Source organism: Saitoella complicata (assembly GCF_001661265.1).
Source record: "Saitoella complicata NRRL Y-17804 unplaced genomic scaffold SAICOscaffold_26, whole genome shotgun sequence".
NCBI lineage: Eukaryota > Fungi > Ascomycota > Saitoellomycetes > Saitoellales > Saitoellaceae > Saitoella > Saitoella complicata.
In genome coordinates, this window is record NW_017567017.1 from 98,849 (window position 1) to 126,756 (window position 27,908).

The 27,908-nt window shown below is 52.7% G+C and overlaps 14 protein-coding genes across 14 annotated transcripts in view; 8 read left to right on the forward strand and 6 right to left on the reverse strand.

The window, feature by feature from the left end:
- SAICODRAFT_73428 (uncharacterized protein) overlaps positions 1 to 726 on the reverse strand; it is a gene marked incomplete at its 3' end in the record, with an annotated part of 1,349 nt that extends 623 nt beyond the window's left edge. The window contains exon 1 of the mRNA XM_019170856.1: positions 3 to 726. Within this exon, the coding sequence (XP_019021494.1) occupies positions 3 to 450 (448 nt within the window). The 5' untranslated portion in view covers positions 451 to 726. The remainder of the gene's footprint in view (positions 1 to 2) is intronic.
- A 359-nt stretch (positions 727 to 1,085) lies between these two features.
- Positions 1,086 to 2,570, reverse strand: SAICODRAFT_9930 (uncharacterized protein; the record flags this gene model as incomplete). Its single annotated transcript, XM_019172183.1, has 2 exons — positions 1,086 to 1,143; positions 1,204 to 2,570. 2 exons carry the CDS (start codon positions 2,568 to 2,570, stop codon positions 1,086 to 1,088), a joined length of 1,425 nt encoding a protein of 474 aa, XP_019021495.1.
- Positions 2,571 to 3,022: 452 nt separating this feature from the next.
- SAICODRAFT_31929 (uncharacterized protein) lies at positions 3,023 to 4,514 on the forward strand. The gene is made up of 2 exons (XM_019168055.1): positions 3,023 to 3,243; positions 3,301 to 4,514. The coding sequence occupies exons 1-2, from the start codon at positions 3,033 to 3,035 to the stop codon at positions 4,422 to 4,424; spliced, it is 1,335 nt and encodes a 444-aa protein (XP_019021496.1). The 5' UTR covers positions 3,023 to 3,032; the 3' UTR covers positions 4,425 to 4,514.
- Positions 4,515 to 4,548: 34 nt separating this feature from the next.
- Positions 4,549 to 6,148, reverse strand: SAICODRAFT_73431 (uncharacterized protein). Its single transcript, XM_019170858.1, has one exon. It carries the CDS (start codon positions 5,985 to 5,987, stop codon positions 4,614 to 4,616), a length of 1,374 nt encoding a protein of 457 aa, XP_019021497.1. The 5' UTR covers positions 5,988 to 6,148; the 3' UTR covers positions 4,549 to 4,613.
- A 539-nt stretch (positions 6,149 to 6,687) lies between these two features.
- Positions 6,688 to 7,457, forward strand: SAICODRAFT_9933 (uncharacterized protein; the record flags this gene model as incomplete). The annotated part of the gene is made up of 2 exons (XM_019172184.1): positions 6,688 to 7,218; positions 7,272 to 7,457. 2 exons carry the CDS (start codon positions 6,688 to 6,690, stop codon positions 7,455 to 7,457), a joined length of 717 nt encoding a protein of 238 aa, XP_019021498.1.
- A 1,112-nt stretch (positions 7,458 to 8,569) lies between these two features.
- SAICODRAFT_61682 (uncharacterized protein) lies at positions 8,570 to 9,754 on the forward strand (the record flags this gene model as incomplete). The annotated part of the gene is made up of 1 exon (XM_019169859.1): positions 8,570 to 9,754. The coding sequence occupies one exon, from the start codon at positions 8,570 to 8,572 to the stop codon at positions 9,752 to 9,754; it is 1,185 nt and encodes a 394-aa protein (XP_019021499.1).
- A 359-nt stretch (positions 9,755 to 10,113) lies between these two features.
- Positions 10,114 to 12,126, forward strand: SAICODRAFT_73434 (uncharacterized protein). Its single transcript, XM_019170859.1, has one exon. The coding sequence runs from the start codon at positions 10,220 to 10,222 to the stop codon at positions 12,086 to 12,088; it is 1,869 nt and encodes a 622-aa protein (XP_019021500.1). The 5' UTR covers positions 10,114 to 10,219; the 3' UTR covers positions 12,089 to 12,126.
- Positions 12,127 to 12,461: 335 nt separating this feature from the next.
- SAICODRAFT_39806 (DnaJ-domain-containing protein) lies at positions 12,462 to 14,204 on the forward strand (the record flags this gene model as incomplete). The annotated part of the gene is made up of 1 exon (XM_019168621.1): positions 12,462 to 14,204. A coding segment is annotated over one exon (1,743 nt), but the record flags the coding sequence as incomplete, so codon positions are not given.
- Positions 14,205 to 14,337: 133 nt separating this feature from the next.
- On the reverse strand, positions 14,338 to 14,847 carry SAICODRAFT_31931 (uncharacterized protein). The gene has a single exon (XM_019168056.1). It carries the CDS (start codon positions 14,771 to 14,773, stop codon positions 14,393 to 14,395), a length of 381 nt encoding a protein of 126 aa, XP_019021502.1. The 5' UTR covers positions 14,774 to 14,847; the 3' UTR covers positions 14,338 to 14,392.
- A 149-nt stretch (positions 14,848 to 14,996) lies between these two features.
- On the forward strand, positions 14,997 to 15,959 carry SAICODRAFT_9937 (family A G protein-coupled receptor-like protein; the record flags this gene model as incomplete). The annotated part of the gene is made up of 1 exon (XM_019172185.1): positions 14,997 to 15,959. One exon carries the CDS (start codon positions 14,997 to 14,999, stop codon positions 15,957 to 15,959), a length of 963 nt encoding a protein of 320 aa, XP_019021503.1.
- A 4,757-nt stretch (positions 15,960 to 20,716) lies between these two features.
- On the forward strand, positions 20,717 to 22,009 carry SAICODRAFT_21631 (uncharacterized protein; the record flags this gene model as incomplete). The annotated part of the gene is made up of 1 exon (XM_019166446.1): positions 20,717 to 22,009. Exon 1 carries the CDS (start codon positions 20,783 to 20,785, stop codon positions 22,007 to 22,009), a length of 1,227 nt encoding a protein of 408 aa, XP_019021504.1. The 5' UTR covers positions 20,717 to 20,782.
- A 33-nt stretch (positions 22,010 to 22,042) lies between these two features.
- SAICODRAFT_31935 (uncharacterized protein) lies at positions 22,043 to 23,146 on the reverse strand. Its single transcript, XM_019168057.1, has 3 exons — positions 23,024 to 23,146; positions 22,833 to 22,969; positions 22,043 to 22,779 (listed from the first exon to the last, which is right to left on the reverse strand). Exons 1-3 carry the CDS (start codon positions 23,051 to 23,053, stop codon positions 22,203 to 22,205), a joined length of 744 nt encoding a protein of 247 aa, XP_019021505.1. The 5' UTR covers positions 23,054 to 23,146; the 3' UTR covers positions 22,043 to 22,202.
- A 1,520-nt stretch (positions 23,147 to 24,666) lies between these two features.
- SAICODRAFT_31937 (HLH-domain-containing protein) lies at positions 24,667 to 26,561 on the forward strand. The gene has a single exon (XM_019168058.1). The coding sequence runs from the start codon at positions 24,704 to 24,706 to the stop codon at positions 26,249 to 26,251; it is 1,548 nt and encodes a 515-aa protein (XP_019021506.1). The 5' UTR covers positions 24,667 to 24,703; the 3' UTR covers positions 26,252 to 26,561.
- Positions 26,562 to 26,935: 374 nt separating this feature from the next.
- Positions 26,936 to 27,908, reverse strand: part of SAICODRAFT_73439 (uncharacterized protein) — a gene marked incomplete at both ends in the record, with an annotated part of 2,902 nt that continues 1,929 nt past the window's right edge. The window contains one exon of the mRNA XM_019170860.1: positions 26,936 to 27,839. Within this exon, the coding sequence (XP_019021507.1) occupies positions 26,936 to 27,839 (904 nt within the window). The remainder of the gene's footprint in view (positions 27,840 to 27,908) is intronic.

The following is a 27,908-nucleotide window of genomic DNA, read 5'->3' on the forward strand; positions in this document are numbered from 1 at the left end:
ACCGTGCTTGGAATCCCCACCGTGCTTGGAATCCCCACCGTGCTTGGAATCCCCACCGTGCTTGGAATCCCAACCGTGCTTGGAATCCCCACCGTGCTTGGAATCCCAACCGTGCTTGGAATCCCCACCGTGCTTGGAATCCCAACCGTGCTTGGAATCCCCACCGTGCTTGGAATCCCAACCGTGCTTCCCACCCTTATTCTCATGCTTCTTCGGCGCCTTGGGAGCAGGCGAAGGGTGAGGTGCAGGCTGGGGAAGAGCGAGGGTCTCAGTAAACATGGCCATGCTGGCAACAGCGAGTACGAGGATCTTGAGGAGCTTCATTATCGATTGTTCGGCTGAAGGTAGTTGCGTGACGTTGAGAAGAGATCGGAACGTGGCGGGACTGGAGTGGCCTTGTAGTGAATGGATGGGGAGTGAAGGTTGGTAAGGAACTTGAACGTGGCCCATTCTGCTCAAAAGCGAAACTGAGCGAGTGTCTGGCTTATAAGGGCGAAGCTGGGGGTAGAGGTAGTACACGAACCGTCTTTGGGGACGGTTGGTCTGGTCAGCGTTACGATTCTTGCTTCTCCATACGGGTCAACACGTTGCCCGTCCCGCGAAAACCCTGATGTCTACGGATCACTGTTCGTATAGAGCAACAATGTAAGTGCTTACGTGCAAGATAACGAATCGGGAATGAACCTTGTACCAGTCCGCCTTCATGTCTTAATAGCCGGTGTTCTCTTATGTCGTTTAAGACGTGATAGCGTATGTCTCTGCTACACCCCACCAGCTTACGGGCCGCGAACCTGCACTCTACAGATCTTGGCAAAAACACGGGAAAAAGGAATACGAACAGGCAGCCTTTCTCCAGCCGTGTAACGAAGTGTATTAAATGGACGGCTCTGAACATGGGTTCTCCGTTTTATCTCGTTACGAGATCCGCATTCTTTCGCCAAGCAATACTTGTAAATCATATTTTATTGTTAGCATTGTTATCTTCTATGTAGGCCTCGCACAAACTCTTGACCCCTCTCCGGCCCGCGCGCCTCCTCCTCCCTCCCCCACCCGTTCCAAAACGCAAATCAACCAGTCCTGGTAGCTCAAGCCGCATGTTGATGGAACGCACAAACCTCACCATGACTCAGATAATCCTGCACCCTGTAGCAGTCACATCTGTTAGCTCATTGCGTCATACTCATGGGTGGTAGCATCACTCACTCATAATGATCCCTCGAAAACGCAGCCCAGGGCAGCAGAAGAACGTCTCCAACACGAAGTGGTTTCTCCAGCTCCCTCGCTTCCTTCCAATTGAATCCAAGGTCAGCGAGGTATTCAAATATCTTGGCGGACATCTTCTCCGCGCTCAGGGTATCGGCGAGGTGCTTCTTCGTCTCTGGCGAGAGTTTGCCAATACGACGTCCTTCCTCCTTTTCATCGCGAATGGATTCAGCCTTGTGGAACTCTTTCATAACCTCCCCCAACGCCTCCAAGACGATCGGGTGTCCAGGTGCACACCCCATTGCCCACTGCGCAAAACAGATCTTCGGTCCATCAACATCATCGTCGGAGGCATCACCCGAACTCCTCTCATCCTTCACACCAACTATAAAGCTCGGTTGCCCCAAATGATAACCAAGCGACGTTCCATAAGTCTCCGCAAGCTCGACAGCTTTGACGTTATCCTTCACCAAACCCCGTGCAGGCGTGGAAAAGTCTGGTAGCCATATCGCTGCGTCCTCACCCCACGCTGTGAAGGGTTTGATGGGCCGTACATCGACGTCTGCGGATATACCGCCGACTAGGAGTAGACTTGCGTAGCGTAGGAACTGCATCTTGAGTTTGCTGTCTGGCAAGAGTCGATAGAGTCTCTGAACCTCGGATCCAAGAGCTTGAAGGATATCCCCAGCCATGGAATAATCGACAAGTGTATACGAAGCCTCGGGATGAACCGCCTGCCATAAATGACTCGTAAAGGGAACGTCTTCTGGCCGCGTACCGATCCAAATCTGTAGAATATCACCAGGAATTTCCCTTCCCTTCGGATCTCCTCCCTCCAACAACCACGACTTCCGGTACTCCTCCACCAAACTCCCTGGCGCAGTAGCCGACAGTAGAAGAGGAAAATCAACGGTATGGCCGTGGGTCTGGGGCCCGTGACGGAGAGTTCGTATGTGGGGATTATGCCTGACGGAGCCAGGGTCGAGTTCAATATCCTTTCCCTCGAAGCGGAATTTGAAGGATGAACGAGCTTCCACCTCCGACCCCGACCCAGCCCCAAGGATGGGCTTGGCCAACTCAGACAGCGCCAGAATGCGACGAAAACCACCCTTTTGGCCGTAGCCCTGGGTGTTTGAGGAGGAGCTGGAGTGTCTGTAGTTCATGAGAAAAAGGTTGATAAAGCAGATGACGAGGAGGATGGTGATGATACCGGCTTTACTGAGTGCTTTGCGGGGACGAGGAGCAGGTTTGGGGCTTGGGCGCCAATGCTTCTCGTTCTCGGAGTCCTTCCTCGTGACTGGTAGCACTGTTCCAAGACGGACTGTCCGACTGCAGAAGGAGAAGGGAGGACGTGGATCGGAGCTCATGGTTGGAGGTGGTAACAGGGTGTGATGAGGATAAGTTGAGGGCGAGTTTCCACTGGCGTAGGACCGGAAGGAAGCAAGTGATAGTCGACACTCACGGACTTACAATGTTGAGACAGAGTATGCCTTAAAATAAAAAGTACCCGCGAGACAATCCGTCATGGTCATGTCTCAGCGGGGCGGCTGCAACAGCAGGTCATTTCGGTGTGTCCATCGAATCGTCGCCTATATGTGCCGTGTCTCAACCTGCTTGTCGGAGGAACGGGAGGGATCAACGCACTTTCCTGGCCACGTCGGGGTTCAAGATAGGAGATAGGCGTCGAAAGGTGATCGGTTGGGGATGAGAATGGACTACATGATTGAGACGAGTCCAACAAGTCTGCCAAAGAACCTGGTCTTGTCGCTGTCGTCGCGCTCGCTGCCATGACGACGATCCACCTGCAGCTGTTCATCGTCATCACGTGCATGTTGTTTACCTTCGTACGCTCCGAAGCATTGAAGGACGAAGCTATCCCTCACGATGAACATAAACTGCTTGACCGTTACAAGCTTCATGATGCTGTTACGGCTGGGTTGAAACCGTTCGCTCAATGGCCGCATCACGGGGGTTTGCTGGTTCCCAAATGTGACAGGTTGTTCGTTACGAAGGATCGGTATATGGATGTTCCTATCAAGGGTAATCAACCTATACTTTGGTCTCACAGTTATGACTAACATGCGTATGCTTTCCTAGGCAAACGCTTCTTCCTCGCAATGAACGCCTACAACAACGGCAGAGTCCTCCCCACCATCTTCCGCGAAATGATCGACCTCGTCGCAATCCTCACAAACCGCGGCGCCGACTCCGTCTTCGTATCTATCGTCGAGAACGGAAGTGAGGACGAAGGACCAGCCATGCTCGCAGCGTTTAGGGGTTTGCTGGATGACTTCGAGATCCCGAACCTCATCATCACCGACTCCACTCCCACTGACTGGTTCAACGTTAATCGGATTGTTCAGTTGGCAGCTCATCGCAACAAAGCTTTGGAACCGATGTATAATGCCGAGAAATCTTATGACCGCGTCATTTTCTACAACGACGTCTTCCACTGTTCTGAAGAAGTCATGGAACTCCTTTACCAACTTGAAACCCAAGGGGCAGATATGGTTTGTCCCCTCGATTGGTGGGAAGAGCGTAAGGCAGTCAGTACACCGTATCCGCTGATCTGGGATATGTGGGTCATGCGAACTATGCAAGGACAAATGTGCTACCCAATGTGGGAACGATACTCCTTCTCAAAGGACCCTGATCTTCTGTTCCGGGATGATCCTATCACTCAATGGCGATTCCGTGAACGCCGTCCATTCCAAGTGTTTTCCTGCTGGAACGGACTTGTCGTCATGGACGCCGCGCCCTTCTATGAGCATGACGGTGTTGACCCCGTGCGGTTTAGAGCGGGCAATGTGAGCGCGGGGGAGTGTCAGGCGAGTGAATGCGAACTCGTCTGCCGTGACTTCTGGTCCCACGGCTTCGGAAAAATTGCCGTCATTCCCCGCGTAGGTGTCTGGTACGACCTCCAACCTTACCTCGATATGCGCTCCCTTCCCGTCGAGCGAATCGAAGACACGGGCGTCTTCCCCCACGAACTCCCCATTGCCAACAAACTTAAGGAGGAAGGAGGACATCCGCTCTGGGATGGGAGGGAGTGGTTTGGGAAGCCGTTCCCGCCGAAGGATGTGGAGAAGATTTGGTGGATGAAGAAGCCACCACAGACGAGTTGGTGTTTGCCGCATCAAGGGGGGGTTGGGGGAAAGGATTGGGATACGTGGAGGAATGCCTATTTGGATGAGATGGTGGAGTTAGATCATTTGCGTTGATGTCGATGATCTTGGAGACACGAAGGTGTGTGATCGACCGTATATGATGGAAACAAGCGCTTTGGGGCGAACGTGGTTATCGAGTATGCGTATCTGCAAGGTTTCAAGAGCGTGAATTCAAGATATCCATATCATTCACTATGTCCACGAAACGTCCTAAAAGCCACACCCGTATCCTCTATCCTCTTCCTAAATATGAATCATCGGATCCTCATCCCCACTCAAGAACGCCGTCCGATTGAACTTCGCACTCCCCGCAAGCCTCCTCAAATCCACTCCACCCCTAACTCCGCACCTATAGCCTTCCCCCAACATCCCCGAGACATACCCCTTCCTCTCCTCCTTCCCACCTGCGTCATTTTTGAGCCAACAAAACTGTTCCACCTCCCCCCAGGTCCACGCAAGGCATTGGGGAGTTGATTGACAGAGCTCGTGGCAGGCGAGGGCGGAGGTGAGGGGCTCCCCTCCGAAGTCAGTCCAGCCTGGGTAGTTCCTGTCCGGAGCGATATCGTCCACGTACCCACCGCGTTGCGCCGCGTAGAGGTCAGCGAAGGTGACTCTGCCAGATGGAGCCTCTTGCTCAGCTTGGAACGCGTCTTGGAAGTCGGTTTTGCGCATGCGATGGCCGGTGATGGGACGTAGACATGAGTCCCCGGGCCATCCCCACTCGGCGTTCAAATCCCGGAAATCATGTGAGTAGAAAGCAAAGGGGTTTTGCCACCAATGACGGACGGGGATACCGGCGTCGTATTGGCACAGCCCAACCCTACGGTCGCCACCTTCGCAGTCCCAGGATTTCATGATACACTCATCGAGGTGAGGATAGAGGGCCTTCATCGCACCCCGGGAGAAAAGAATGCCGCTACCGCCTTGATAGAAGCCGTGACGAGGTTCAGGCATGTCGTCATTCGAGCCGCAATGTTCCTTACCACGGACTACGCCCATGTGGATGAGGGCCTCAGGATCGAGATCGGCGGTGATGTCGTAGAGATTGGAGGTGAAGACATACGTATCATCGTCGATCATAAAGTACCAGTCTGCGTCTGGAAAAGACTCATACAGATGCTTGAACCCAATCAGATTTTTGTGTGCATCCCTCTCCCAACCCGGTTCCTGTTTCCGGACTTCTTCGAGGTTGGAAGGCGGTGGAAAACGAAGGGTTTCGGGGGGGTTCTGAGCGGTAAGGCGGGACCAGGCGTCGGTGTAGATGGGGTTGTAGCAGTCGTAGACGGGGACTGTGCCAAAGGTCTCGTTGTGGTCGGAGATGTAGATGAAGTTGTTGATCAGCGGGAGGAAGGTTGCGAACTGCCTCGACAGACGCTCCTCAATCGTCTCCTTCCCGGTCTTGATTGCGAAAGCGAAGTTAGGAAGTCGACGGCCGCCGGTAGGAGGCTGCTGAGGGACTATGACACTGCTTGAACTCCATTTGAAGAAGGAAGAGGTGTAGTGAGAGACATGGGGTGTCGTACAGTGGTATATAGCTGACCACGAGGCGAAGAGAGCTGAGAGGATCAACAAAAATCCGAGGCTTCTTTTCCTCCTAAATATTGGCGCAAGAGACATCTGGTTCGGTGTGACACTCGCACACCTTCGTTGACCCGTGGTACTTAGTATGAACCTCTCTCATCGTAACCCGACATGTATTGATTGGATGCGGCACATCGTCTGAGTGTGGGAATATTCGGGTTGTGTTGAGCACGGGTCGACCGAATTCCTGTCTTTGCACATGCCCGGCTTCCCCAGCTTTCGGACGGCGAGTCGGTTCAGCCGAAGTGTTTCGAGCGCGAGGGCTGACAGACCACAATTATGCAACGCCTCATAGCGATTAGTGTCTGTATCTGGACGAATCGAGCCGCGTATGTGATCATGGCTTCCGAGCGGCAGTTGGGTTTGGATCGGGAGGAGGTTCACCCGGGCGGCAAATCGTGGATACGTTCGTGCTCCAGCGAGTTTACATGACTTTGGCAATGCTGGATAATACTTTCGTCTCCTCGAGATCACAGCCATGTCCCAGAGGTTCGGCTGCAGGATGACTGCACTGACACCGCAGGCCCTTCGCCGCCGAGGAGTTCTCGTGCTCAGACTACTCCTGTTGACAGTGATCTCTTTCGGCACCGCGTCGCTCCTCCATTATCTACTCCACAATCTTCGATCTCACAACCATGATTCAGCAGCGCTTCCTTCTCCTGCTGCTCCCATCGCACACACCACGGACCTCGGACAGATCAGAGCTGACGTTTCACCAACCTGGCTTCTCGCAACAATGTCCCCAGTTCAGTCCTACACTCGTCGCCACATCATCCGTTCAACCTACCAATCCCTCTATCACCCCCTCTGCCCCAACGCAACCTTTCGCTTTGTCCTTGCACGCCCATCCTTGCCCCATGTCCCCCTCATCGAAGCTGAAAACGCGACATATGGGGACTTGGTGGTATTGGATCATTTGGAGGAGAACAAACAAGTTGCGAATACGGTCAAGACGATAGAGTTCTTCAAATGGTTGGCACAAGTAGGAAGGGAGTGGACATGGGTGAGCAAGGTTGATGATGATTCGTTTGTGAATGTTCAGGCGTTTTGGCAGGAGTTCCTACTTCCGCGGATCAAAAGTAGGGAGACAAGTATGGTGTTGATGGGGAGAAGGTGTTTCAACCCACTGTTTCCGTATCCTAGTGGTGCGTTTTATACGGTTTCGTGGGATATGACGGTGAAGCTGGCCGAGCTACACGCTATATCGGGGATCACGACGGAGCATGAGGACTTGCTCAATGGAAGGTTGCTGTACGAAGCGAACGTGGTGCGTATCTCCTCCCTTTCCGCATGTCGGACTTTTTGCTGATGAAGCAGTAGGAACATAATTTCGTCGGACTTGATCAACGGCGATTCTTCGACTACAATCCAGAGGTGGATGGTGAGCAAGGGTGGGAGCACAAGGTGTTCGAAGGCGCCATCTGTCCACATATGCTTAAGGATGATGCGGTTTACTTGAATGTTGCGTCGCTGTTTGAGAGAGATGGCACGAACAGAGTGGGATAGAAACCGCAAGACGGGGTTTCTGAGGTCAAAGGAGGATGTGGAGAGAGTGCTGCCACGGTAAAGGACTTGTCTGGTCATACGTGTTGAATATACGGTCACAAATATCTCCACGTCCAGTATCTGCCGGATAAACCTATCGTAGGAAGACTGTGCCCCTGTGAGAAAGCCTTTACCAAGCTGTTAGATGACATGTCACAGTTGTTTAAGACCGAACCTGAACTCTAATGACTGACAAACAACAGCAGCTGCCCTAGTCCGACAGACTTATTTTTAGGGTTCTGCCAGTTCTTATTAACCCGCCACAACGTCCCGGACTTACAGGTGAGACCCCCGAAATTATCGACCGAAACTTCCCGCGCTCGTGCCGCCGCGGACGTGAGGAAAACGGGTGGATGCCAAGGATATTTCATTACGGGGTTTGGATTTGGGTGAAGTTTTCGTCAAATACGAGGATATTGAGCGTCACTGACAAGAGATGGCGGGTGGTCGCCTATCGCACAGCTGGTTGGGTCCCCATGTTAGCGAGGTGGCGGCTGCGCAGGGAACTTTTCGCACGGCCGCGTGGTGGGCGGAGGTCGGGTGATTGAGGTTGGGATATGATATCTGCAGGAGGAAAGCGAACGATCTTTTAAGAGGAATATCGGAGGAGATAGACGGGTCGGCCAAATACCAGGGTCAGGCAGGGACCTCGACTGCCACCAATTGCGAGCTCGCTGGGAACGCGAAAGCAGTGAGCCTTGATACAACCCTTATGTTGCAATTGCAATGTACAGAGACGGCTTATGAGAAGACTGCAGAGGAGCTTGTAATGCAGCAGTCGTATGTGAGATAAGCGTTAAACCTCCCGCCGCACACCTTGCAGCCTTCGAAGTTTTCTTCCCTTCGCACACTCCACAGACCAGCACCCTACATGAAACACATTAGAAGTACCTTGATCTCCGTACGTCAAACACACGATGGCAGGATCAATGAGCTTTCGTAAACGCTTCAAGTGGCTCATCACCGCCCTCCTCCTCCTTGGTCTCTCCGTCGCTTTCTTCGAAGATCTTGCAACGTGGTGCACCGATTCCATGAATCAAGAAGTTCTTGCTGATCCCGGATCATGGGGGAAGATGCTGTCTGGGCCGGCGTCGCATATTCGTGTTTCCACTGTTCATACCAGTACTCAGATTGGTGAGAATGGCTGCGAATCGAAACGTCCGAACTTGATCTTGACTGCGATTTCTGGAGTTGAGTGGCAGGACCAACTGGTTATCTTCCTCAACTCTCTCGAAGCTTCACTCGGTCGTGAAACGCTTCTTGCCAGTCAGCAGCACACGTGTCCTCCAGCTCCTGTTCACGTCAAGATCACCGTCCCGGGGGCAATCGCCAAGGATCTTCCAAAGGGGTTTCAGGAGATTGTAAGGAGGTTTCCTTTTGTCGACTTCGTGGGGCCTGATGAGAACGTACACGGACAATGGGCCCCTCTCGTCTTCTGGAGGTTCGGGGCATGGGCAGCTTTGCTTGGACACGCCGGTGATCCTCAGTCCCTCGCCGTAAAGTACGACAAAGCCCTTGTCATCGACCTCGACAGTGTCTTCCAGCGAAACCCCTTCGACATGCCACTCAAGCATGGCAGCTCCCTCGCCTACTTCGCCGAATGGACAGGTCTGCGTATTGGACAGTGCAAGTACCATTTGAGATGGTTCGACGAATGCGAAAAGGCCAAGGGCGGACCGTATATCACGCAACAGCAGATCGACGACTTAGGAGACTTCGAGAGGATCTGTGCTGGTTCGGTGTATGGAACGGCGAAGGCTATGTCTGTATATCTACAGACAATGGCGATGACGTTGTTGGATTCGCATTTCCGATGCAATGATCAGGCGTTGCACATCCATCTGTTTTACTCAGGGCTCATGAGCCATAAATTCAAGGATGCTGGCGTTGGGTCTTTGTGGTTAGTTCCAAATAACGAGTCCCTGCTCGGCACAGTTGGTACAACTCCTATAGTACGCTTCAACGTCTGGGGTGAGATGCTGAACGACGTCGGTGATGTTCAAACTGTCATCCATCAGTACAAGCACCATCCTCGTCTACGAGATCTTGTTGAGAAGAAGTACGGGGAGGTCGTCGATGTCGGGAGGACGGATATCCCGGACATGCCTACGATGCAACGGGAGCTAGACTCCATCGGTTTGACAAGACCTCGTTGGGTGATGAACGCTACGAGTGAGTTCTGCGAGGGGTTCCCACGCGCGATGTGTTCCTGTGCGAAAGATTCGTGTCAGGTTGGGTATAATGACTACTGGTACTGACGAGTATAAAGGCAGGGTTTGGATGCTTCATTCTTGATAGTATACCTATATCTACCTTTTAGTTACACAAAGACCTTGGTAGCAGAAATAAGTATCCATAATGGACTTGGGAGAATCGTTGACGGCTACACTGCATGATTCTGATGCCCCTAACATTTCTGACGAAGAAAAAAGTTCTTCCAGCTATCGCTTTTATTGACTATGAGACCCAAGTGAATTCTTAAACTCAAGGGTAACTTCCGGGACTCGTAAACCTGGATCCATGTGCCTTATGTGGCGCAGGCCGTCCCACGGTTTCGGCCGCGCTCACCGCAACGCTCTCGCTTCTCCGACCCGCGCACGACGCCAATCTTCGACGTCAACCCCGCTCAAGTAACAATGCGAAATAGAATATGACATACGAGACCCTCGATTGGCCTTAAACCCATCGAAAACTTTACATATGGCAGCTGAGAGGCAAATCGCATGGTTGGTATCTCTATGTGTGGCGGAAGTGGGGACACGTACCAGTACTGCACGGCTGAATCAAGACCGGTCAGGATTTGGGGGGAACTGAGGTCTGGGTTACTTCAAAACCAGAGGTCTTGCCAAGACTTTTGTTATAACACAGCAGGACAAACGCTTACACCGGTGATGTGGGAGCTGGTACCAACATCAGAAACTGAGAATCGAAGGAGAGGAGAGCAGAGGAGATCGGAAGAATCGCCTTTGTCATGCCTGAGTCAATACCTCTTTCACCGCAAGAGGACAACTCTCATCAGCTTCCTCTGCGTCAGCTTCGGTTTGATCGTGCTGATCCTTTTTCATCCAGCGACCGCCGACTTCTTCCTTGGGCCTCCAGGTCCTCATGGTCCGCCAGGATCGGATCATCCTGGTCCACGTTTCGACTTTGGCATGGGAAGACATAAACCGACGCCGCTGCTCCTCCCACATCTTCGTCATCCCACGGAACAGTCCAAGAACGTTACACAGAATCCGTTACTCCAAGACGAAATCATCGCATATGGCCCTTTTACCGCCGAGATCCCATACGTCGTCGAAGTCAGCCAACGGTTCAAGATGCGTTTTGCGTGCACATATGCACTAGAGGAAGGTTGGTGCCCTCAAACTTACTTCGTTTGGTTCAAAGGACCGACTTCCGCGGTGGTTCCCGTGGAGGATGAGTACATCACTATGGTGGACAGCTCCACCATCCAGATTGAATGGATGATTCGGGATCCGGGTGTGTACGAGATCTACGTATGGCCAGAGTATGAGCACTGCGAGCACTACAACTGGATGAAGTTCCCTCTCTCGAAATGCATGGTGTACGGGGCTCCATTTCAAATCGACGTAGTCGGTCCACCACCGATTGACTCGATGACGCCCTGTACGGGCGTGATGAAGACAGAGGAAGCAGACGGGAGGTGGATCTCGACCAAACATATCGCACCACGATATCTGTCCGAAGCATGGGCCCGGACATACTTCCAAGGTCCAGCAGAGGAGATACCGGAGTATATATGGCAACCCTACACCTGCAAGCGTTCTTGTCCTGTCATGGCCACAGCCCTCGATGACCCCGAGTACTCGCACATCAACCACGTCCTCTACATCGGTGACTCCACCACGCGGTCCCCTTATTGCGGCCTAATCTACCCAGCCCTCCACGATGGCGTGACGGACGGTGTTTGCGAATTCCGGGGCGATGCATGGGGCTACCAATCCTGGCCATTCCGAGTCTTCGACTACCTCACCGCCGCTAACCGCGAAACACGTTGGAGCTACATCTACATGGGCGGCAAGGAAATATCTTACGACGAAGCCTACCGCCGGATGTCTACCATAGCGTCCGAATCACACCCAGTCTCTCATATCGTCGTTAATATCGGGTTGTGGCTTCAGCAGACCCACAACGAGACGGAGTATGCGGAGGAGGTGAGGCAGTTGTTGGGAACTGTAAGGGACCATTGGCCCGAGGCGTATGTGATATGGAAAACTACGACGAGTATTGTGCATCCGATTAAGTGCAATGATGGGAAGCTCGTAAGGCCGAATACGCGTGTGCAGAGGCGGGTGTCTATGGATGTCGTGGAGGAGTTCCGTGATGAGCTGGGTATGCGGATCGATGCGGTTGACGCCAACACTCTCACCGATGGACGACCGGACGCGACGAATGACGCGAGACATTGGGTAGTGGAGAGAAATGGAGAAGGTTTGAGAGGATTTCACGCAGATCGTGGGACGGTTAGGAGACTTGGTGAAGCGGAAATGGGTGTGCAGGAGTGGATCTGGGATTTATGGAGGCTTGAAGGACAGGTGAAGTTGAACAGCATTGATGATCGCCAAATGTAGTGATGGGCTTAGTATATCTTAATGGACTTTAATTGGCCAATGTTGTGATGCAAGAACGTCATGTGCAGCTCCTGCGGTTCGCTGCCTGCTCGTGCCTGACAGGGCCATCTCCGATATTACCAGCTGCGTACAAGAACCATACAGGTAACCACCAGCTGATCAGGGATCAATTACCATTGCAACCATGCCCCGACCACGCATGTCAACAGACTCGACGTTCGTCAATTTGGAAGACCTGGAAGAGGAGGATCCCTATAGCCATACCAATGGGAACGGTCATGGCAATGGATCCTACTCGGATCGGGATGATTTCGACGACAACGAGGATGATGAGGGTCTCTTCGCCAACGGCGATGGAGATCACGACGATGACGACCTGTACGCTATCCTGAATCTCCCTCGGACAGCAACTCCGGGACAAATCACCTCCAGCTACCGCACCCTCTCCCGCACCTACCACCCCGACAAACACCCCCAACCCCACCTAAAATCCCTCGCAGAATCACGCTTCCGTGCAATTCAGTCCGCGTACGAAGTCCTCTCCAACCCACACACCCGCGCAATCTACGACAATTTCGGTCATGAGGGCTTGCAGCAACGCGCGAACCTCGAGGTGGGGCATAAGACGAAGACACCGGAGGAGATGCGGCGCGAGTTTGAGAAGTTGGTGAGGAAGACGAGGGAGGAGAATGTGGAAGCGTTGGTGCGGAGTCGTGGGGATATTAATACGACGGTGGATGCGAGGATGATGTTCCTCGACCTACGGGCTGTGGATAAGACGGGACCGACGGTGATGGGGTTACCGCGGTATCGAAAACTTACGTTCGCTGAACGACTGAGTCTGTGCAGTGTCGCGAATGTGTTTATGCGGCATCAGTTCCACATCCCATTCTCCCTCCCCTTCATCGACGCCAAATCGGAATCGGAGCAAGAGGGACCAGCAAGAACGATTCTGAATATCACGGCCCAAATGCAAGGCAAGACGACTGGAAACGTCATCCTCTCCACCCGCCACACTCACTCCGAGAAACTCTCCCTCGAAGCCGGTGTCCTCCTCCTCTCCCCTCGCGCATTCTTCACGAAAACCGTATACGCCATCGACAACGACTCTTTCGCCTCCATCCAGACCCACAACAACGGACTTAACCCACTCCGTCATCCGCCACAGTTGACAGTGACGTATGGACATGCACTCACCAACAAGGCGACCGGGTTTGCGACGTGGAAGAGTGGGTATTACACGCTCGGGCCGTGGGGGTTCCCGTTGCCGCGGAAGGTTGAGCAGAGTAGTTTTACGTTGGGGGTGCAGGGACGCGAGCTCGGGCAGAACTGGACGGCGGAGATCACGGCGGGACTCGCGGCTTCCGGTGTCGGGTTTGAGTTGAATAAGAGTATTGGGTCGAAAAAGGGCGGGAAAGCGATTCGTGTGAAGACGGGTGTCACGATTGGTACGATGGGATCTCAAGTTACCTTGGGTGCAACGAGGAAGGTTGCGGAGAATACTCGCGTGGGTCTGACTCTTGCAGTCACTGTACCGACGATGGGAGCCCAAGTCCGTGTCGATTTCTCCCGATTGGGACAGAAATGGTCGATTCCCGTCATCATCTCCGACACGCTGAACACAAGCGCGATGTTCTGGGGAGCGGTGGCTCCTGTTTCTACCCTCGTCGCTCTCGAAATCGGATATTTGAAGCCTAAGAGACGGGAACAACGGAGACGTGAACGTCAGGCGGCGAGAGAGGAGAGGAGGGCGGCGTTGGAAGAGAAAGAGCGGAGAGCGAGGGAGGAACAGGAATTGATGCGTGCGAGTGTGGACAGAAAACAGCAATCTGAGGCGAGCAAGCCCACTGGGGGACTCGTCATTCTTTCCGCCGCATATGGTACGCCCGCATCTCCCACCACTGTCGCTAACTTCATCGACGTCACCATCCCCATCGCTGCACTCGTTACCGAATCCCAACTCCGTATTCCGGCGGGGTACGCTAAGACGCGGATTCCTGGAATCTGGGATCCGGCGTGGGGAGAGAAGAAGGTGTTGAGGATTCGGTATGTTATGGGGGGACGGGACCATGAGGTTGAGGTTGGGGATAAGGAGGGGGTGGAGTGTCCCAGAAGAGAGGATTTGGTTGTATGAAAAACGAGGAAAGGCCCAAGGAGGAAGAAGAGGGGGAAATCGGAGGAGGTTGATTCGTGAATGTTGGAGGCGGGGTTGTAGGAGTATACTCCACTAAGGCATCAAGGAAATGCATTCCCAATCAAACGTAAACTTACAGTATTATATTCGCGTGACCAGCAACAGCTGCGTCATAGCATCCGATGGCGACCCTTACCCTCACTCCTCACCAACTCTCGTTCCTCCCGCTCTGTATATGACTTTGGGCGTCCACCCCTTGGCAAATCGCGATACGTCTTTGTCTTGGCGTACCGGGAGAGAGTGTCCTTTAATGTTGATCGGGCAACAAGGCGTTCTTTCTCTACTACCGAGTTGGTGTAGCCCATTTGGTGGAGAATAACTATTTGGGCGCGGCGGATGGGTTTCTGGTCGTGGAGGAGTTTCGAATATGGGACGTCGTCGATGTATTTGACACCTGGGAGACGTTTGAAAGGTGCCGGTTGGGATTTTAGGGAGTGGTTCTGGCTTTGGTCCTGGGCGTGGGTATTTGTGGATTTCGATGTGCGAGCCATGGAGGAATCGGGAAAAGGTGGATACTAGCGGCTGGAGCTGAACAAAATGTGCTTGGACGAGGTCTTTGGCTGTTAGGTACTCAGTTGAAAACTTAGAGGCGGCTTCAGCGAGTAAGCTGGCGGAGGAGGACTGTCGAGCATGACGTCATGCCATCCTGAACATCTCCACCAACACCTCTATCACGACTCATAAGCCATCGATTTCAAGGTCGTCGTGATGGTCATGGACGAGCAGATCTTGACTGGGAAGGGAGCATTCACCCCCTCCATTCTCACCCAACGTCTCCGCACACCCTCTGACTCAAGCACCGACGCAGCTTCCCATAGCTTCTATCTCGCTCTATCCTCCATACTCGCGCTTTCGGCGATTTTGGTATTGGTGTTCGCATACCTAACCCCAACATATCCCTCTGAGCGCAGTCACGCGAATGGAAGTGAGTGTGAGAGTAAAAAGGAACGAACGTGGTTGAGGAGGATTGGGAGAGGCCGCGCAATCCACACCATAACAGCCGCAACGATCCTCACCGCCTCAATCGCGTACGCGAACCTCGCATCCCTCACCACTCCCTCCCCGTCCTCGACTTCCACGTGGCGACCGAATCACACAACGACCCGTTACACAGATTGGTTCATCACCACCCCGCTCCTCTTGTTGGATTTATTGCTACTATCGGGGATGACGGATATGGGTGTGATGTTCCGGATTGTTGCGGCCGATGAGGTTATGCTTCTCTCTGGACTGCTCGCTACGAAGGCTGGGGTTACGGAGCTTAAGTGGGGGTTGTATGTTATCGGATGCGCGTGTTTGGTATACGTTGTCACGAAGATGTACGGCTCCGTCTCTCGAACACTCAGTTCGCCAACAGATATGGAAGTCCGTCGTATCTTCGTCGGACTGGGCGGGTTCCTCGCCATCATCTGGGTGTTCTACCCCATCATTTGGGCCGTCGCAGAACTCGGCGTGGTCAGCACCGAAGAGAACGGTGGCTTGGGAAGGAACGATGGCTTTTATTACGGGGTTTTGGATTTGTTGGCGAAGCCTGTGTTTGGGTTTTGGATTTTGTTTGCGCATCGGGGGATTGGGTTGGAGAGGATGAGATTGATGACTGCGGAGGAGGGACCGGAGGATGAGAAGAAGGAGAAGAGGGAGGGTGTCTTGACGGTGAATGAGGTCAAGGAAGTTTGATGGAAGCTTTCTCGGGTGGGTTTTGGGGTTCGGCGTTCGTATTGCGAGATTGATATGCAAGTGTAGGGAGGATTGGTAGCTGAAGGCGGATAAGGTAACATGGGGGCTCCGGTTGGTCTAACACAAGTAATGATAATGCATACAATCTCTGCTTTGGTCGACAGTATCTGTCCTTACCGCATGCTTACCTTCAGCGTACCTTCGATTCCCACGCGTCCATCAAAGCATCGTGCAACAACAGTGTCGACTATGGATAATTCGACACCATCACTGCCCGACCCATCCGTCGACAATCTTGTCGATGGTTAGAGGTCAAGCAGAGCAAGGAAACCTAGACTCATGCTACGGGATGCAGAGTCACAGCCCCCTCGTCCGCACCACCGAATGTACTGGATGGACTCGGAAATCAGACGTATCATCACATTTGATTCCAAAGCGCACTCACCCGTCGAGACATAGGAACAAGCACCTGCTACGCAACCTGGTAGGAATCGTCGAAAATGCGACCCCATCGAGAGTCCGAGCCCATATACACGACCCCTTCATCAACAATGTCGTTGATGAGAGGTCAGGCAAACCAAGGGGTTGACGTAGGCTCATGATCATAACTCCTACGGCGTAGGACGATTCGTGAATCATGGCCCTCAAGTTCCTTGCCACCGAATGTGCTGGATGGTCTCGTATGTCCATGTGTACCTTCTGTACGTGGTTCCCCACCGGTTTTGCATAGCAGTATCTCGAAGGAACCCTGGTATTCCTCTGGCCGTGGCGAAGAGGAGAGACTAGGGCGGCACTCGATCAAGCTCTGGGATTAGAGGTCATATCGAATCCCAGAGCCAGAGTACACTGAACGGGCTCTAATCGTTCAACATTCCCAATGCCTCGACAAGAGCGGAACGCCATGGAGCTTGAGCCTTTCTGCCAACTCAGTCATCTAGAGTACTATGGGTCTTGCTTGACCCTCTTTAAGTACTTAGGTGATAAGTCCGTAGTTGGCGAAGTGTTTTGGTCCTGTGTGTCCAGCTTCCACCCACAATAGTAAGAGCCCCTCGATACACGGCTGTGGCAGCGGGTGGGGCCATAGGAGACATGAAAAACAGTCTGTGCCCTTGTCTACCTCGATCAGTCACATAGGCATGGACCATAGATCTCGCTTGACTCCCTCCAATACCTTAGGTGGCGAGTCTGTGCTTGACAGAGGTACTCTGAGGACGTGACTTGCGCTTTATGGTGGTACCGCCTCTAAAGCATTTGTCATCCTTATAAACCTGTTGTCAACATGTACTTTTCGTGAGCGCCCAGTCCTCCATTAAATCAATTACCCGCTCACCTTCCGAAAAGAAGAGTATCTCGCCACGGACAATAACTGTGTAGGTTTTAAGAACTGCACACATCGTCCCCACGGTCCACCACAACTAGTCCTCAAAACGGATAGCAGATCATTTCATAACATCTCCCCATGGGCACTTACAGCCTGTCCTTCCACTTTAGGAAAGCTGCAGTGCCAACCTCAGGAGAGGATTCAACGAGACGAAGGACAACAGAGTTAGTACCTCGATACACAGTTGCAGTTAGGGTAGGCCCGCCACGGTCAAGAAAGATCGCCTGTACCAGCCCCCACCGCGATCAGTCACATAGGCATGGACCATAGATCTCGCTTGACTCCCTGCAATGACACAGGTTGGGAATCTGTGTCTTGTCTTGCATCTTCAGGATTTTCGCCCCTAAAGCCTCCTCATCCTTAGTAAGACTGCTTCGTCGTAGTAGCATCCTCGGGTTTGGTTATGGCGGGTGCGATCCAGCATGCTCCAGATTCTCAGGGCTCATGTTCCTATTCAAAACGTTAGCCGGACTGGGTCGAGATGGGGGGGGAGGGGGGGGGCATGGGGAGAAAGCTCTGAATTCTGAACTGCTTCGGCAGTTTCGCTCGTCAAGCCCCAGAGGAGTTTGGTGCGTGTCCAGTGTCGACAGAGGTTCCGGGACTGGTGTTGCTGGCGTCGGTAGGTTGAAGTGGTTGGTTGGGGAGAAGTCCAGAGATGGGGAGAAGTCCAGAGATGGGGAGAAGTCCAGAGATGGGGAGTCGGACAGAGACTTGAATAATTTAGTTTACTGCACGCTGAAGAACATTCATTGGCCCTTATATAGTTGTGGTGTTCTGTGTGTGGTCCGACTCCGGTGCAATGCTCCGTGTGAATACGCGCACAAGGAGTCAGGAGCGGGATTGATATCAAGACGCACGTAGGATGCATAGGGAAGTGTTCACTGGGTTTATCACGTACGAGCAAGTGGTCCTCTACATCTTGTACCGAAACAGCTGTCTAATTCTTGAACGACCGAATGCACGACTTCTCAATCCGGTACTGAAACTATGAATGAGCAAGGGAGAAGCATGGTTGGATCCCGAGGGTAGATGCGTGTAGAATAGATCCTTTCAGTGTCAAAACGAAGTAACATCTCAGATGTCGAGGTTATCCACTGCGCTGGTCATTGCACTGAGAACACCTGAGGTCGTGGGAATCTTTCCGCGCGACTACTGCTGTGTGCAAAATTCTTGACGTGACTTTCCCATGTGCGCGCGAATCGCAAACTCCATATGACAAAAACCCCTAAAGCAACATAGATAAAGGCCTCGGAGGTCGAGTAAGGGTTCAAACTGATCATACCTATCGTTAGCAATCACGTCGTGCCACCGGTTTTGGGCCACAAGGCCTCCCTCAGTTGCTTCATGCTGAAAAGGTGTTTTCAGTGAAAAGAAAGAAACGGACCCTGGAAGGCACTACGGATGCAGCTCTGGGTCCCATGAAATAGAGGGAACTTGGATGAACATGTTCTGCGTGTGGTTTCTTTGATTCTACCAGTTTTTGAGGTTTGTGGGTCCAGAGAGTGTTTTCGATGTTTTCATGCATATCCATGCAACATCATGCACCTGGGCCGAAATCCTTCATAATGTCACAACTCTATGAGAACCGGTACTACACGCGTTTCGAGGACATCTATCGATTCCTAAGAGTCTGATCTATCGACCTCTACCCTGAAACCGCCCTCCCAAGCCTTGTCTATGAAGATGGGGGGGTTCATGAAACTATCCCCGCGCAGATAGGCGGTAAAATGCGCCGCGTCAAGAATTTTGCACACAGCAGTAACAGCGCCCTCGCATAATTGCGCAAGAGCTAGAGCGACTACAGGAGGACCGGACAAACGTAAGAACGAAAGAGGAAGGTGTAAAAGTCTATCGGTTAACGGAATGATGAGCGAGCGATGGCACAACATGTATTTCTTATATTATCTAACGTACGCCAGAACTATGGGTCTTCGATAGGTGAAGACCTACAGAGCATACCGTCGTGATCTCTCTACCGTTTTCCAAATCTCATGACTCTGAAACCTAAGAGCTCAGCGGACGCGGCCAAGAAACGGTCGAGGTAACAACCGGTACATCTCCATCTATCGAAGAGCCACACTTCCGACCCTTGGGTAGCACAGATCCAGAAGTGTCCAACAGCTCATATATCTATCAAGATGGTCAGCTCATTCATTCCCAGACAAAATCGCAAATACCACCACTTCCACAGCGATATCCAAGAACACACAAGAACGCTCAGATCTAGAGCTAAGGGTAACGTCATGAGCCAATGGGTGCTACCCCGAAGGCTTAGGACAGTGTGAATACATGATAAATTGTGTATCATCTCTGCGTTCTTTGTGTGCTTCTTGGAGCCGTTGGGGAATGGTTGAAGGGTAGAGACTAACCTTCTCATATATCGAGCGTGAAGTGTGTTGAAGCGAGACGGCGTGAGGCCAAGCACTATGAAGATCCAGTCAGCCCTGACCACAGGAACATAAGACTCTTCTTCATCGCGACACATGCAAAAACCACAAGCAACCAATGATCAGCTGAACGTACAAGAATCAACAACCCCTCCGCCCAATCCACAGAAATTTGTACGTTGTGGACGACTACCCTCCCATGATGGCAAGGGTGGGCAAAGAGAGGAATCTGTCCGCCCGACGTTTCAATATGTCTTCCTTTCGAAGGTTGGGGTGTGGTGTTTTGATGTGCGCGATTAAGGGAGGGGGTGAAAGTTACCTTGTGAAGAACGCGAGGGCGTTGGTCGTAGTGGGGGGATGAGAGTGTATTTAAACCTATCCTGAAGAGAATGTTAGCACGACGTTTCGGTGAAAGAAACGTTAACGTGGCTTCTTCCTGTGCAAGGACACAGTGTAGCGCAAAGCAAGATCGTCAGGGCTAAAAAAGTTTTGACTTCAAATGATTTTTGATTCAGAGATTGTTCACCATTAGCTATAGGCATCATTCTTGATCATTGCTTTGCGCTTGCACTTGGTCGGGTTCGAGTTCGAGGAGAACACAGCTCCATTGCACGGAGAGAGAGGTGGGCTGGCTTACCATAATGAGTGTTTTCAGTCGGCGAGTGAGGACTCGAGGAAGGCAGAAGAGAACATGGTGAGGCAATTGGTGAGGTGGAGAGGTGGGACTTTTGCGCAGTTGGTTTTAGCCTGTCGAGATTTTCGTCGTGAGAAGATGTCGGTGGCTAGTAACGGCGACGACAACAAGAACAAGAAGACGATCAGGAGTTGGATTACAGCATATATATATGAAGCCAAGTTCCAGTGCTTTCACTTCCCTGCTCTCAAAATATCCATCGGCAGTGTGCACCGAGCGATACCCCAGGCATGTGACTCTTCGCCTCCCGGCCCCTGACAGGCGGACAACCTTAAACCTCCCCAAACCTCACCACCAAGAAACCAAGAACAGCAAACAATCACACTCTCCACTCAATCAGCATAATCACTGATCAACCAAAATGCCAGGCCCTATACCAGGCCCAGGCCGCGGCATCTTCTTCATAAAGAAGATGCTAACCCGTTCACACAAGCTCCTTCAGAAGAAGCTTGCGGGATTCGCGGCGCATACAGCTCCTCTCGGCCCGAGTCTTGCGCACGTTCTTGTTGAGCCACCGAAATCGAGGGCTTATCGTTTAGTTTACGATCATGTTCAGTCGCACGGAGGGAGGGGATGGAGGTTCTTCACGAATGCCAACTTCGCGGGACCTAAGACTCAGCCGAGGGGACCACAGGTTAAGTGGAATCCAGGACAGACTTTCCGTTCGTCGTTGCGTCCCTCGATTGGTGGTACGCTTCGTCGTGGGCCATTTGCGTCGCACCCAACGTTGCCGGGGTGCAGTCCACGCTCCTTCCACTCCGGAATCACGCAGCAAATCGCATCTTCGATCTCTATCGCCGCACGCACTGGCCTCCTCCGAGGTACGAAAGCTTATTCTGATGCGCAGTCAAAGGTTGGAGGATTGTATGATGCCGTGAGCGCTGCTCGTGCGCAAAAGTCTGTTCTTGAGTTCCGTCTTCCGCAGAATCTTTCCATTCCGGCCAAGTCCACCCTTTCTCCCGCGTTGGTCAAGCTCATCGTCGCACAGTGGAATGAGTACGCTGATGAGCAGGTTTCGCATCTTACTGCGATCTTGTCTGCGGAGTTCTACGAGTTTTCTCATTCTACTGTCTTGGAGTTGCACGCCGCGCCTCGCTCTGTGGAGATGGAGTTTGCACGGATTCGTTCATCGTTGAACAAGTTAAGCAACCTTGGATCATGGACAGTGAGGTATGACCCAGCCAGGGGTACATTGGGTATTGAATTCCCCGGAATGGATCCTGATCACCTTGACAACTTCCTAAGGGACATCGGCATCGAGGCGGGCACCGTCGTCGTGCCCGAACATACCCAGGAAAGCGCCTACGTCAACTGGGAAACTATCTTCGCGGTCCCAGAAGAGGAGCCACCAGTGTCAAGCATCGGCACAGAGACTGTAACTCGCGAACTCCTCCGTACGCCAGCGACCCTAGCTCCGAAAGCCTTCGAAGTCAACCCATGGGCAGCTGAAGGCCTCGTCGTCGACGAAGTCCAGGAAATGGAGGTGCAGGGTAGGTCAGAAGGTGGAAGGAGTATAGTGTGGTTAATCGCCGAGTTGGAAAGGGAAATGGCGAGTAGGGCTGCGCAGGCCGTTGCTAAGCCGTTCTGAGCGCAGATGTTTATGAGTGTTGGGATTAGGTCTGGACGGTTTGGGTTCATTGGTGTTTTTACTTTCATTCTCTTCTCACATATGGATATTGGGTTACGGTCTCTTATTTTGCTTTTCGCTAGTTCATGCACTTTGTCTTCTGGTATATCCGTGCACAGAAACCCGCCCCTCCCTTCTTTACTCCCATTCCACTTTATCGTCTTGACGGACCCAACCCCGGCACCCCCGAAAACCTCTCCTCCCTCTCCCCCTTGAAGAAAAACTGCATTGAATAAACTTTCCCATCCCGGTCCCAATACGTCCAAAACTTCCCCTCACTCCGATCAATTTCCCTACTCTGCAACTTAAACGCTACAGTCTCATACGGCTCCGCCGCAACCAGCAAATACTGAAACCCCCGATCAGCGGGTTCGCGATGCTGTTCATACGCACTCATAAAGCGGTGTCGTGGTTTGATTTCCGTTTCACCTTCCGCGGCGGCGGAGGTCGCGATATCGGGGTACTGAAGCTGAAAGAGGAATCCGAGTTGTCGCGTTACGGGATCACGGAGTTTCGTGATCTTATACCCCGGCCTACCGATCTTTAGAATATTTTTGCGGATGGGGATGGCGGAGGCGCCGGAGAGGCCGATGGGGAGGCCGGTTTGGGTGTCTGTTGCCCCTTGTTTTGCGTCTCGTGCTGCGCGGCGGGCGAGGTTTGTTTGGTGTTTTTTGCCTTGGGTGTGGGCGAGGTAGGAGCCGTCGTTTACGTGGAGGGTTAGGCAGAGTTTGCTGTACGCGTCAAGTCAGTATGTGTCTTGCACCCATCCATGTTTCAAGCGTACCATTCGTATGACCCCAAGTGATTCCGGAAATAGTATGGATCCTTTTCGAGGTCGATTGTTTCCAGTGCAAGCTTTCGTAGTCGTTCTCTTCTGTCGACGTTGCTTTCTGACCATGATGCGACACCTCCTCCACCAGTCTATGTCCCCAGAGTCAGCTAGGCTTAGAAAAGTGGAACGCTTTTGGGGAATACCTTTGATCCTACGCGATTTTGATGGTCCATTGTCGTGAGCTTTGTCAAATGGTGTTCGTCCTTCACCCTACGTTACCGCCGTTGCGGTAGGTGTTGCGGCGCAGCGCATGAGTTGGCAGCACCAGCCACACATGGGATTTGGCCGTGGAGCTCGGAGAGTGTACCGAAGGATGAGAGAGCTATCCCCAACAAACTCGTCCTCTTCAACGAGGTGTTTCTTGGATCAACTAAGGCCTGAAATCCTTGCTTGGCAATCAGGTAGCTTACGTAACCTATTTTCCCGACCTAATGTTACAATCTAATTTCGCACGGCGGGATTTTTCATCTGCCTGGGTACGGTATATGCACGCAGTAACCTGTTTCGAATGATGAAGCAGCAACAGGGGTCATCTCGGAGGGTTATGGGTATTTCCGTTGGGGTTGGAATTATCTTGACAGCTGCAAATCTCGCCCCATGGGGGTAATGCCGTCAAGGCACGCGTGTAGACGTACTCGGACCGTGAGCAGTGACAGGACGTTTACAGCGCAGTATTTGGCATCAGTGACTCAGTAAATATAAATGTCATGGTTTTGCTATCCCTGCTTGCAAATAAAGCGGGGCACCGCATCTCAGCCTCAGACCCCTGAAGTCGTCCTCCTCCAAGACAGGCCGTCGACTAGCAATTATGCCGGCCCGAACATCGATGAAAGAAGCTGGCAGGTCCAGGCAGTAGCGAGCCGCGATTGTAGCAGAAAGGGCCCTGTACCGGACTTCGTTTGCAGAATTTTCCGTGAGCGGGAACGAACCTTACCAATCCTCGCGATGAGGCTGCTGTGAAGGGTGAGGAGGGTAAAAGGGCGACGTCGGCTAAACCTGACTAGACGAGAACACCAATAGACAGCGAGAACACGGCAACATGCATTTGAAACCTACTCTTGTAGACTGTGAGTCTAGTTCGCAGCAGAACACAGTAACACTCTCGTCACCCGTCGGTTCCGCTACCTTGATAGGGGTCCACTCCTCTCCGGGCCCCTCCTCGGCCTTCCCTTCCTTACTGGCGATCGCTCACCAAATTCTGCGACGAACTGCACACGAACCTTATTCATCCACAAAGATCAACGCACCCCGTGAGCAGGACCCTTATTCAAAACCCTCCATATCATCAAACGTCCTTCCCCAAGGTGTTGAACGGCCGTTCAGACCGAGCTCTTTAGCGTCCCTTCACTGCACCCCAGCTGGGCCCAAACTGGAAGCGGGGTTTAGTGCCCGCCTTTTAGGACACCCAAGCCTCACCGTCAAGGAATCCCCCCTAGAATCATCAGAAGAAAAATCGGACCCGCATCGAAACTGCTCATCGGAAAGAATCTCCTCGTCTTGTCAAGGACAGCTCATCTCAACTACTGTGTTGCCATTTTCTCGAGAGTTGAAGGTGCGTGGTACCGAGGAGCCGGAAAGTCTTTGTTTGCAACGAGTCGCTAACTGGTCCACGTGTGCTACAGACGTCTTGAGTTCGCAACGATCGTCTCTCTGACTTTTCGGCATCAAAATAACTACTTCTTTGCCAGCCCTTATCAATCTTCTTCTTCTACTCAACGCGCAGCCTTGAAAGTCCTTACAACCTCCTGCGCGATCAACCTGCACCTTCAGTGACTTTACAGGCCTTACCTTCACCGCCAAGGCAGCATACACCCCAAGCCATCATGTCAACCTTCGACACACACTTCTTCTCCGGGCACACGCCTGCGAACCCCCTCGATCATCCTACAGATCACTCTCCGTTTCACGACGATATGACTTACCTGGGGCATACACCCACGGCCACACACCCTTCTCAGCCCCCAGCAGCTCCGCAGCCCTTTGGTCAAGCTCAGCAAACTGGTGCGACGAACGCGGCTGAAAGCCCGTTTAATCATCCTTTGCAGCACCCCGGTAACTTCTTCACGACGCCGAGTAGCGCGTCTTCTTCCTCCCACCGCTCGGACTTCAACACCGGTTTCGGCTGGTCCGAACAAAATCAAGGCCAGCAGTCAAACGGCCATCAAGAGCACTCGTCTGGTGGTGGAAGCGATATGTCCTCCGGCATGATCTCCGCCGCAGACCTCGTCTCCCTCGGAGACTTGAATAACCCTATCTCATCCTCCACTGACCCACGCGGGTTTCATGTTGCTCGTCCACATGCATCATCGTTCTCCGCGCATTCATTCTCGCAGAGTCCGATGTTTGACCACGGTGGGTATCTCGCACAGCGTGCCGGGGGTTTTGGAACGCCTTTTACGCCAAATACGCCGTTTACGCCGGCGAATGCGGCGGGGGGTGGGGCGCCACAAGATTATTTCGGGAGTCCGACGTTGGCGAGTGGGGATGGGAATCCTTTACACACCCCTGCCGTCGCGATTCCGTTGTCGAATCGTCGTGCGTCGGGGGGTACGGCCCGTCGTCCGAGCCTGTTGAATCAAGTTACGTATGGGAATGGGATGGGGATGTCGCCGACTGGGCATTCGCCACCGGGATCGCGTCCGGGGTCCTACCCATATCCGGAGAGTGCTATCGTCGAAGACGACGTCGCGAGCATGGTTGGTGTCCCGACCGGATTCTTGACGGGACCTATTAAAGGTGACGCGACCCAACAAGCCGAGAAGAGACGCAAAAGACGTGAAAGTCACAACGCAGTCGAACGTCGCCGTCGCGACAACATCAACGAAAAAATCAAGGAACTCGCAAACCTTCTCCCCATGGAAGATGGCTCATTCCCTAACGTCACCGGCGCCAGTGAACGCAGGAACTCCACCTCGGGCGGGGATGGCGAGGGCGGAGCCGGGGGCAACAAGAGGAGTCCCGGGGCGGAGGCAAAGTTGGAGAAGGAGAGGACCAATAAGGGGATCGTGTTGAGTAAGAGTGTTGATCATATTCGGTATTTGAATGCCCGCTGCGCGGAACTTGAGGCGAGGAACCGCGAACTTGAGATGGTGCTTAGGGGAGGTGGTGGAAACCATACCGCCCTGTTGAATACCCAAGCAAACAATACGATGCCGGGGGTCAACACGCAAGGTGTTCACCATGCGTTTAACTTTGCTTCTCCGTTTGGTGGGCAGCAAAACGCGAACTGTAACGGGAATGGAGGTGGTGGAGGGATGGTGGCGAAGATTAAAGAGGAGGGGAATCATGGGAGTGGACACGTCTCTGAAGATGAGTTCATGCCCCGTGGGTTCGGTGGTGGTGGTGGGACGAGGTTGATGGATGAGTCGTAAATGGCTCTCTAGTCATCGAAGCTTTGAGGTGTCGAACTTGGAACGGTGACACTCGGTGCTTTGTTTTTCGGGGAGGTAGTGGAGTCGTGTAAGACGAGTGTGTAGGACTGTACTGGCTTATTCGGTATGGTTGTTTCTTTTGGCATGCTCTTTCGTTGTTCTGGTTCTCGGTCCGGGTTTCCGGCGTTTTTGTACTCCCTTTGGATTGGTGATGAGAAGTGAGTTGAAGTTTGGGATTTCACTTGGGCTCTCGCGGGAGAGAGGATGATGTGTACGATTAGGATGTAGTAATTCGCATTTGGTATTGTGCTTCATGATCCTGAGAGAAAGGACATATGCGCAGATCTTATTGTCCATTCTCCTTATCTATATATTGTAAGAATCGTGGGAAGCAGCAGACCGGTGGGGACGAAATAGAGCACGACTTTGGGAGATGGACTTACAAAAAGCACAAGAGGGACAAAGAGTATCAATAACCCATTAGGTATATCATCAGAAAGTTATCAAACTGTTTCGCACATCTAAACGTGACGGAACTCTATTAAACCCCCAAAACGAAGGAATAGATATCACTCAGATGGCCTAATGCTCATCCTCGCAATTAACGAATATAAATCATAAAACACTCTCCAGTAGCCTATATTATCTCACACGCCCTCAAGTAAAGTCCTCGAAAGAGGACGTTTAGATACGAGCGTAGCGGTAAGCCCTCCTCTGCACGCCGGTAGGGCTGGCAATGGTGCTGTTGAGGAAACCGGCGGAGGGGGACGCAACTGAAGTGGCGGAAGAAGAAGCCTCAGAGGAGGTGGAGATGGGGAGAATGGTAACGCCAGAAGCAGTAGACTCCGCGGTAGGGGCAGCGGTGGTAGAGTTGGCACTGCTGGACTCAACGGGCAAGCTCGTCTGAGTAGCCTCGGCGGGAGTGGCAGCAGATGTGCTGTTGGTACCGGTAGGAGCAGCGACCTCAGAGGAAGAAGAAGAGGAAGAAGCCTCCTCAGAAGCAGGGGCAGGCTGAAGAGAAACAGTGAAACAGTTACCCACCAAGGAAGCATCAGAAAAGTGGTTGAGGGTAACCACACCACCCGTGTTACAAGCCGCCAAAACCTGCCTCTCCTGGTTCAAGAAGAACTCAAGGACACCAGCCAACAACCTCCACAACCCACTCGGCGCGAGTTGACGACGCGAAATACCGGAAGCGGCAACGAAGGGAGAGCCATCAGCGTCGGCGGTAGAGATGATGTTACCGTCGGAAACGAGGGCACCATCGTCGTTGATGGTGAAAGTGGAGGGGGAAGAGGTGTTCTCGAACGTCAAGACACCACCAACCAGGGTCAACACACCAGCGCCGTCAGCGGCCAAAGTGAATGGGGAGGCGATGGGGGAAGCGGTAGCAGCGGGGGAAGTGCCGTTGGAAGCGGAGGGAGTACCAGTGGGGGCAGCGGTGCTGTTACCAAGAGCGGAGGTAGCGGACGCAATGACGGAGCTGATAGAGGAAAGGATACCAGTACCGTTGTTCGCAGATCCCGGGACGGAAGTGGGAGCAGCGGTGCCGTTACCAAGAGCGGAGGTAGCGGACGCAATGACGGAGCTGATAGAAGAAAGGATACCAGTACCGTTGTTCGCAGATCCCGGGACGGAAGTGGGAGCAGCGGTGCCG

What these genes read in the sequence shown, in the direction of transcription:
- SAICODRAFT_31929 (XM_019168055.1), top strand. Translation starts at nt 3,033, where the DNA reads ATGTTGTTTACCTTCGTACGCTCCGAAGCATTGAAGGACGAAGCTATC. An exon ending in TATGGATGTTCCTATCAAGG is followed by an intron (nt 3,244 to 3,300) that starts GTAATCAACCTA and finishes ATGCTTTCCTAG; the next exon opens with GCAAACGCTTCTTCCTCGCA.
- SAICODRAFT_73431 (XM_019170858.1), bottom strand. Translation starts at nt 5,987, where the DNA reads ATGTCTCTTGCGCCAATATTTAGGAGGAAAAGAAGCCTCGGATTTTTG.
- SAICODRAFT_73434 (XM_019170859.1), top strand. Translation starts at nt 10,220, where the DNA reads ATGGTTGGTATCTCTATGTGTGGCGGAAGTGGGGACACGTACCAGTAC.
- SAICODRAFT_31931 (XM_019168056.1), bottom strand. Translation starts at nt 14,773, where the DNA reads ATGGCTCGCACATCGAAATCCACAAATACCCACGCCCAGGACCAAAGC.
- SAICODRAFT_31935 (XM_019168057.1), bottom strand. Translation starts at nt 23,053, where the DNA reads ATGGACCATCAAAATCGCGTAGGATCAAAG. An exon ending in AAAATCGCGTAGGATCAAAG is followed by an intron (nt 22,970 to 23,023) that starts GTATTCCCCAAA and finishes CTGGGGACATAG; the next exon opens with ACTGGTGGAGGAGGTGTCGC. An exon ending in CACTTGGGGTCATACGAATG is followed by an intron (nt 22,780 to 22,832) that starts GTACGCTTGAAA and finishes TGACGCGTACAG; the next exon opens with CAAACTCTGCCTAACCCTCC.
- SAICODRAFT_31937 (XM_019168058.1), top strand. Translation starts at nt 24,704, where the DNA reads ATGTCAACCTTCGACACACACTTCTTCTCCGGGCACACGCCTGCGAAC.